The sequence below is a fragment of the Sinocyclocheilus grahami genome, unplaced genomic scaffold (genome assembly GCF_001515645.1).
Source record: "Sinocyclocheilus grahami isolate Dianchi unplaced genomic scaffold, SAMN03320097.WGS_v1.1 scaffold143.1, whole genome shotgun sequence".
Lineage (NCBI taxonomy): Eukaryota > Metazoa > Chordata > Actinopteri > Cypriniformes > Cyprinidae > Sinocyclocheilus > Sinocyclocheilus grahami.
The window spans coordinates 771,343-780,853 of NW_015505322.1; the positions used below are offsets into that span (position 1 = coordinate 771,343).

Genomic DNA, 9,511 nt, shown 5'->3' on the forward strand with positions numbered 1-9,511 from the left:
GGCATGCGTTCTTTTCGGCTCATTAAAGATTAATCTTGCAGCGGCATTTTGGATTAATTGTAGAAATTATATTATATATATATTATACTTCTATTCTAATTCATTGGAGGGGTAAAGATTAATACCAAGATAAATTTATGTTATGCAGAAGAAGACATTTGTAACGATTTTGTATTTGAATACAGAACATTAGGATGAGTAAATGATGATGACAGCTTTTCTTTTTTTTGGGTGAACAATTGGTTTAATGTTTGTTAATGTTCATAATTACATATCCTAACACAGACTATGAAAACAAGGAGATGCTTATAAAATGTACGTGTTCTTTTGATACTCAAGAAATTTAAAGGGGTCATATGATGTTGCTAAAAAGAACATTATTTTGTGTATTTGGTGTAATGAAATGTATTTATGCGGTTTAAGGTTAAAAACACATTATTTTCCACATATTGTACATTATTGTTTCTCCTCTATGCCCCGCCTTTCTGAAACGCGTCGATTTTTCCAAAGCTCATCGGTCTGAAAAGCGAGGTGTGCTGTGATTGGCCAGCTATCCAGTGCGTTGTGATTGGCCGAATACCTCAAGCGTGTGACAGAAATGTTACGCCCCTTACCATATTGTGATGCCTTGTCCCGGCCGGAGCGACGAGACAAAAACATTAAAACCCATTACAAACGAGGCATTTGTTGCATCCAGTGGGGACATAATTACGAATTATAATGACTTATACCGTCTTTTTACGCTTGCGTTGCATCGCGCCGCGTAAACATAAAACCATGTCTGCATTTGTGATCAGAGACAAACTACAAGTGCTACTCTACACTGCTCAGAATCGTCCAATTCTCAAAATTCGCGTTTGAATCGTCAGTGGCAAATTCTTTAAATATAAAAAACGTACTTACAGTCTTTGAGTCAGGACAGCCGGCATTGTAGTCTACTCTCCCAGGATCAGGAAAGAGTCCTCCATAAAATGTGCGGCACACATCTGAATATTTGGGTTGAAGTGTTCTGGAACAGTGTCGTAAATACAACTTAACCACTGATTTCTAGTCGTGTCCTCTTTTGGAACCCAAACAAAGTAGTTTCGCTTTCACAACGAAACACAGCGTCACACGGCGGCCTACAGTGAGCGGCGGCGGGCGGCCTAGAGTATGCGGAGGGCGGCTTGAGTGAGCAGAGGCAGGTGAGCTTGAGAACGGCACAGCTGGCAGATTCGACGAAGGAGCGTCCGGCAGGCTTGCAGCAACCACACGTGACGACCCCGGGCTGGACTCCGCTTCGTCCGGTGAAAGCCGATCCGGTGATCCACAGCACGAAGTTGATGTATTTCCTCAGCGACCAGCACGGATCAGCTCCAGGCATGATGAAGCGATATCGTCCTCTTTTGGAAGACCAAACAAAGTAGTTTCACTTTCACAACGAAGCACACAGCGCCTTCACGACATGACGGCAGCAACAACAATACTACAGCGAGAATAAAAGTTACGCCTTCTTTCTTTGCGTGAACATTTGGGCGCCGTTATGCAAATCTTCCCACATCGTGACATAGACATGTGGGGGCGTGTTAGAACGAGCCGTTTTAGGTAGGTGTGGCTGGCTCTTAACTTTTATAAAGAATATCTCTTTGGATTTGAGACTTTAGTTTTTGCAACTTTACAGATCTTTACACCTTTCTCTTGTAACACTCCAAAGAGAAAGGAAAAATTTAAATCGCATCATATGACCCCTTTAATTCTTACCTAAAGGCACAATATCCAAAAATAATATCCATATCCAAAAACCACTAGAACAGTGTTATATATTTTGCTGCCTTGTGTACTTACATTATCCCAAATGTTTCGAAGAATGTTTAAATCCAGAGAAATAAGCAATTTTAACTAGTGACACGGAGCGTGTCCATAGTGTCATTGTGTCGCCTGCCAATGACGTCAAAACCCCTCGATTTCCGGTTTTGTTTTGTAGAAAACATGGAAATGCCAAAGACGCTTTGATATGTTATGCGTTTTATTAGACAGGTGACGACCGCACAGAGTAGCATTATAACAGAACTTTCAAACGTATCTAGTATGATAAAACAACGCTGCTTTACCCCACATACGCACGACCTGAAGAAGCGGAAGTGGTCGACTGTGGCATAATAAAAGCTCCGGAAGCCGTGTGCCTCGTTTCGCTTCGACAGCTTTCAGCCTCACCCTGCTTCATTCTACTACGTTAATAAATCATTAGCTCATCCATGAACATGATTTCTGCCCGAATCCCGTCGGATTGCATCAGCTGTGGGGATGAAGACTACAACTCCCATGATTCCACACTCAGTCACGGCGTCATCAAACTACGCCTTTGTCTCTTTGTTTATTTTGAATTTTCTTTTGTGCTCTACAGAAGACAGTAAGTTATACAGGCTTGGAACGACATGAGGGCAAATGATGTAAATGATCACCGAGTATTCACTTTTTGACAAACTATCCTTTAATTGCAATGCACTCGAGCGTTATTGACAGACTCTCCAGTACAGTAGGTGGCGGAATGGATTGGTTTTCTCGACGCTTCCAGTCAGATTGGCGGACGCGTCTGAGCAGCTGATGCTGTTTCCCGTGACCCACCGTCTCTAGTGTGTATGTGTGACTCCACAGGCCAGTGCCTCGACTAACTGTCATGGACAGATTTTTGCATGTATTTCTGGATGGTTTAAGCGGACAAACCCGGACTCTCTGAAGACGCATGAGATAGACGTGTAAAGTAGGTGTGTTTCAGGACTATGTGAGAGAACTGGGCTAGCAGAGTAGCCAACATAACTACTCGCTTAATGTATTGCTCAGTTAAACAAAGAACTGCTGTCAGTTCACTCTCATATGCACATTTTGTTTTCGTTTTCCTGTTTTTATTGTTAAGACATACAATGTGTGTAAATATGACACCCATACAAGCTTTACATAAAACTCGTTTTTTGTTTTATTTTTGGAAGTAACTTACATATGGGGATTTATTGTGTTAACTAATGACTTTATGTTTGAAAAGGATGTAAATTATATATTAACTTCAGACTAGAGTTTTGACTCAAATGTTTTGCACTTCGATATGCAGATGTGTATATTGTTTATATATATACAATTTCGATTTTGTATACACTATGTGGCTGAATTATGTCTAGTCTGTATTGTTTGGGCTTTAAATATTTCCTCATCTTAGTCATCTTTTCTCCATTTGTCTTCAGGTCATGGATTTCCCAGGACATTTTGAGCAGATCTTCCAGCAGCTGAACTACCAGCGGCTGCATGGACAGCTGTGTGACTGTGTGATCATGGTTGGCAGCCGTCATTTCAAGGCCCACCGTGCTGTGCTGTCCGCCTGCAGTACACATTTCCGAGCACTGTTTACTGCTGCCGAGGGAGACGCCAGTACCAGGATGATCCATCTGGACTCGGAAGTGGTGACGGCTGAAGCGTTTGCTGCACTGATGGACATGATGTACACGTCCACACTGATGCTAGGAGAGAGTAACGTCATGGATGTCTTGCTGGCCGCTTCTCATCTGCATCTAAACACTGTGGTGAAAGCCTGTAAGCACTACCTTACAACTCGCACTCTACCCATGTCTCCCCCGGCAGACCGTGGTGGTCAGCCGCAACAAGCAGCAGCAGCAGCAGCTGCCAACTCTCATCTCCAGCGCTCATTTCTGCTGCAACAGCTCGGCCTGAGCCTGGTCAGTTCTGCCCTGAGTGGGGCTGAAGATGGGGGAACAGGGACCGGGAGGAGAACGGGTTCAGCGTGCGCTAGCGGGTTGGTGGATCAGCACGGTTCTCACCCGACACGCCGTTTCCTGAAGCGCAAACAGCCCTTGTCCCTGATCGCTTCGGAACGGGGGAGGCCGCGCCTCTCCTCGCAGGTGGAGGGGCGTGTGGGTGGAGAGGAGCTTCTGTCTCCCGATTCTCACGGTAAAATAATGGATGAGGTCGTCGCTGGGGTCATTCCGGGGCATGATGGAGGTTTACTAGAGCAAGATGAGTATCGAAGGGGACTGGCCCATGAAGACATGCAGCTTCCCACTCAGTCAGATGGAGGGAGGGGAGCAGGACCGGAAAAAACGCTGCTGTTGCCACGTAAAGAGGAATACCCGGATGCGAGCCATCACCATAGCGAAGGGATGAAGATAAAGAATGGAGGTGAGGAAGAAGAGGAGCAGCAGCAGCACATGCAGGTCGTGGTGAAGAGTGAGCCACTGAGTTCACCTGAGGCTGTTGATGAGACTAGCGATGTTACGTCTCAGGCAGAAGGGAGTGACCAGGTAATTGTTTTTGATATTAAGCTAGTAGGACTGTAACGGATGTATTTAGTTACTGGATTTTAGGTCCACCTGATTTGTGAGTGTTTCGGCAGATTGTCCCTGGTAAGTTAGTATTTTGCTACCAAAATTGTCCCAAACTGCATGCCTCTGCGTTTTGGAAAAGTAGAAGAATTTTCAAGAGGCAATGCTGTATTAATGATCATAATCAAGATTGACTCGTTCATTGATTATTATTTTCATTTTTTGATGTTAAAAACATGTGCACTACTGTTCAAAAGTTTGAGGTCAGTAAGATTTTTTTTGATTATTCTGCAAGGAGACATTAAATTGATCAAAAGTCACAGTAAAGACCTTTACATTGTTACAAAACAATTCTATTCAAAAATGGTGTTCTTTTGAATTTTGTGCTTAATAAAGTATCTTAAAAGAGTCCTTATTTTCCAAAATAATAATAATAATCAGCACAACTGTTTTCAACATTGATAAAATTCTTGAGCTCCAAATCAACATATAGAATGATTTGACATTTATTAGACTAAAATACATTTTAAAATATATTAAAAGTTATGTTGAATTTTAATAATATTTCACAATATTTCTGTTTTTGACTATTTATGATCAAACGTAGTCTTGGTGAGCATAGAGACGTCTTTTAAAAATGTTACAAAAATGTTAACGACCCAGTTTTTTTTACAGTTTTGCTTGTGATTTGCTAGATTTTTACTTTTTTTGTACAAAAGTAGCTACATTTACAATACATTTGCTGTTTCATTTTGTTGCTGGTTCAAAATATATAATTGAAACTATTATTGGCAGTTTTAGAGATTTCAGTTTTTAGCCATTCTACTAGACCCATACTTACACGTATTGCCTATGCAGAAATGAGTTGCATGGGAGTGTTACTAAACTTTGTAAATACTTGTGATGTTTCCTCAGGTGGAGCAGGTTGGAGAAAAGCTGGAGCTGAGTCCAGAGGGCAGTGAGCGCAGCTACTCCGATCCCCAGCCCAGCTCTGAGCTGCTGATTAAAGGAAACAAAGGCTTAGGAGCAGCAGGAGGAAGAGGAGAGGCGCTCTCCTGCAGTGACGCTCTGGAGTCCTCCTCCGGATTGCATATCTCCAGTTTCCTCAGCGCGAAGGCCTTTGCTGGCAGAGGGGCATCATCTAATCTTGCTAATAGTGTTGACAATATTCCCAACACTACAACCGGAGAGTTTCAAGCAGACCACGATCCTGCTCGCTTCTTCCTCCCAACCGATTCCATCAACACTTCATCTTCCTCTCTGCAGCTCCTTCCGGGCGATGCACAGATCTGCTCTGACCTGCAGCCAGAGTCACTTTTTCTGCGACCACTGTATGATGGAATAGCATCATCCTCTTCATTAGCAACGTCCCGTGGTGGATCGGTGGACCAGCTCGCGCTTGAGTTCCAGCGAAACATTTTGGGATTACAGGCCTTCCCTCGTTCATCCAGGGGTGGCGCCGGAGGGTGCCAAGCATACCGGCGCATCGCTCCCAAAGGTGCTTCAACACTTACAGACAGCCCTCAGCAATTTGACGTTGCCTCCTCGTCCTCTTCCTCCTCAATGCTTCTCAATGGAGTCAACTTTGAGGGTTCCGTCACCGTAGGTCAAAACGGCGGCAACTCAAACTTGAACCCGCTCCCCCAGTTGACAAGAGCCTCTGCAGATGTTCTGTCGAAATGTAAAAAGGCACTTTCCGAGCACAACGTGCTAGTGGTTGAAGGCGCCAGGAAGTACGCCTGCAAGATCTGCTGTAAGACGTTCCTCACTCTGACGGACTGCAAGAAACACATCCGAGTGCATACGGGAGAGCGCCCGTACGCCTGTCTGAAATGCGGCAAGCGCTTTAGTCAGTCCAGTCACTTGTACAAGCACTCAAAAACAACCTGCTTACGATGGCAGAGCAGCGATATGTCTAACGCCCTGCTCTAATTCAGCGCAATCGCAGGCACTTCAAAGATGCCATACAAGGATGACCAGTTAGTTAGACCCATTAGGTTCTGACTGTTCTTACTCTACTGAATGGGAAGATCTGTACACCATGATCTCACATCCACTGTTATAGTAGCTATAGGACCTTTTTTAGGTGTTTCATGACATTGTTAACATGCCATTGATGGTACAAATTGAAGGGATAGTTCACCCAGAAATGTTATTCTAAACTTGTGTGACTTAAAATTAAAGTGTTTACATGTTCTTTGGGTTGATGTTGTTGTTCATACAGTAAACGTCAGTGGGGTCAGGTGTTTTTTATGGACAAATTTAGTTGAATCAGTCTTCAGAATATTGTTAATGTTCATCTAAAAAAAAGTAATTTGTGTTCTGCAAAAGCAAGTAAGTCATACAGGTTTGGAACGACATGCGAGTGAGTAAACGATAACAGAATTTTCATTTTTGGGTGGACTATCTCTTTAAGTGTCACTGTGAGATGTTTTTAATAGAATACAGAGATGGAGATGTCTGCTTTAAGTGTTGCAAGCAGATGTCCGACAGAACCTTAGTAGCTGAATCAAATGTCATGATAATAGACACTTCGAAGTCAGAATTGTATTGTCAGCTGTGTACTGTTGATGTATTTTAACTTCTGATGCTTCAAAAAGTGAGAGTTGGTCATTTTTCATTTAGGTGCACCTTTAGGTCAGTGGTTCTCAACCAAGGGCCCCACTTGGTGGCATCTTGCAAACTTCTAGTAAGTCTTAAGGGTATTTAAATTTAGTTATATTAACATGATCTTGATTAAAATGTTAAAAACACTTGAAGATGTGCAACATTAAACTAACATCATATTTTTGGCTTCATTTGTTTTATTATGATATAAGTATCCAGCTAAATCTCCAGCAAAAGGGGGTCCTTGGAGTCAAAATGGTTAAGAACCACTGCTTTAAGCTCTGTTCCAAAACCGAGTGAGCTGCCTCCTTAGAACTGAACTGAAACTTCACATTGGAACATGTGGAAGGAACATAGGCAGTTGCTCTGCATGCCACACAAAGTGCTTATTTCAATGCTGTTGCTTTCGCTTGTGAAACTTTTGTTCCTTGCATTTGCACGTACAACAAAAGCTTTAAAATATAATTTTCCCTCCCATCTAATTTTTCCCATCACCATGTCCTTTTAGGGGCTCTGTATAACTTACAGTTGATTGCAAAGGAGTTTGACACAAAGTCAATTTCAAGGAATGTCCATGGCCAGCTATTTTTGGCATCCAAGTCTAAATCCTATGTACTTGAATAGTGAAATTAAATCTCAAAACTTGCCACATAACATTTCAAATCGGCAACAAAATCTGACATGAACTGTCCCATAAATGTTTTTTGTTACACTCAAAAAGCTTATATTAAGGTTGTGTCGGGATACTGACTCTTTCTGTGACAACTTGGCGATTGGCTCTTTTATTTAGAAGTTGGGACTTATTTCACCATATTTCTAATTGCACTTTCTCCCACTCAAGTATTTGGTTTGATGTTAGCATGTTGCTACGCTAACAGTGTGATTACACACTGTTTTGTGGTAAATACAGTTTTTAAAATATTTTTAATCAGTACGTTAAGTGTATTTATTATCATCCATTTTGAATGCCTTTTTTTCCCACTGAGCTTGGCACAATGCATTCTAGTATTGCCTTCATTGTGCGGGATACATGTGATGCTGCTTTAGAATTTGGCCAGCACCAAATTCCTTATGGTTCAGTCTTCACATCAAGAGAATATCCCTATGATGCCTTAAAATGCTATCTAGGTTGTCAGCTTGCTAGGTTTTGGAACACCGCTAATATGCAGATGACTAGCCTACCAGAATCACTACTGTTACACCTTTACTGTTAGAAGTAAAAAAAAAAAAAAGAAAAAAGCAGCTTATCTTATAACAGCTTTCTGTTATAAAACCAATTTTGACCATATGTGGAAATACAGCAGAATTGACATTGTTGACATTGACAACACCTAATGATTAAACACACTGTGGTGTTTTCTATGGACCGTAATCATTCTGTTGTACTCTTGAAAATATTCATGCGGCGAGACATTTAAAATATATTCCTTTTTGCACAGAAGAGGTAAATGTTCTTACTAAAGCACTGTGTATTTGTACCTGTTTCTGTTGTATTTGGATTTGCAGATAGAAATCATAAACAGAGCACTGCATAGAAGGACATTCAGCCTGACATTCTCAGAACGTCCTCTGTTTTGCTTCTGGTAAAGCTTACATTGATGCCTCTGTGGCTGAAAATACAAAGTTCTGTCATTAAACTCTAGGTGGTGCAGGCCAATAGGTTCCAACTCAATCTGATATAATCACATAATTATTCACATGGCACAGCAGATTGGTTCCTTTTCGAATCAGCAGCCAATGAGCTTGCTACTCAACATTCAAATACTGGGCTAGTGCTTGCTGTAGCAGTTGCAGCGCACTTCAGAAACCCTCCACCTTCCCCAGCTCCACCTGTATAGATCTGCTGAGGGGTTATTTTTATATATATATTATAAATGCAGCAGCAGCAGTATTTCTTACATGCTCACAGCAACATATCTGTGAATGTATTGGCAGTAGCAAGTCTTGGTATTTTCTCTGCCACCGCGGCAGCGTAGCAGATCTAATCCGCCAAGACCAAACTAAATAACATTGTCATGTATATTACCATGCTCTCCGAGAGTTATGACAGAACTGATATTAGCACCGACAGAATGGTAGACTACGATGTTTATGGGTACAATTTCCATATTAGCGTTTCTTAAAGCACTTGCTTACTGATTAAATTCATATTGATGAATTTGAGTGGTAGCTATTGGTGAGGTAGTCACTTTAGAAAAGGCTGTTAAATTCATGTGCCTCTTTTGACCTTCCAGTGCACAGAGAGAAACCCATTATGTAAAAATTGCACCTTCAGTCTTTAAGGCTATAATGTTTTATGGGTTGTGGAGTAATACATACTTATCAAAATTAATTTTAAAAACGAACCGTAATTTGCTGTAAATGAAAATAGATGTTCAGTCATTGTATTAGTGGTTGTTTATGGATACTGTTAGGGGTAATATAACAGTCTTGTCGTAATACTTTGTGTTGTCTTCTGTGATGTGTTTGATGCTGTACTGAGAGGAGTCCTTAAATACTCAAACGAAGTATAACTGTTAAGATTTAGAAGCTGCTTTTATTAACATTCCAACCTGTAAATAAGCTGTTACTGCCATCTTTTATTTGACTGTAGTAAT

At 41.5% G+C, this 9,511-nt stretch overlaps 1 protein-coding gene across 2 annotated transcripts; it reads left to right on the top strand.

The window, feature by feature from the left end:
- The first annotated feature begins 2,559 nt into the window (after window positions 1–2,559).
- LOC107591545 (zinc finger and BTB domain-containing protein 5-like) lies at window positions 2,560–8,679 on the top strand. Of its 2 annotated transcripts, none has more exons than XM_016280722.1 (3): window positions 2,560–2,744; window positions 3,216–4,286; window positions 5,223–8,679. In XM_016280722.1, the coding sequence occupies exons 2-3, from the start codon at window positions 3,219–3,221 to the stop codon at window positions 6,237–6,239; spliced, it is 2,085 nt and encodes a 694-aa protein (XP_016136208.1). In that variant the 5' UTR covers window positions 2,560–2,744; window positions 3,216–3,218; the 3' UTR covers window positions 6,240–8,679. The 2 variants fall into 2 exon arrangements, with proteins under 2 accessions (XP_016136208.1, XP_016136209.1); XM_016280723.1 differs by having other exon boundaries at window positions 2,560–2,740.
- The last annotated feature ends 832 nt before the right edge of the window (window positions 8,680–9,511 follow it).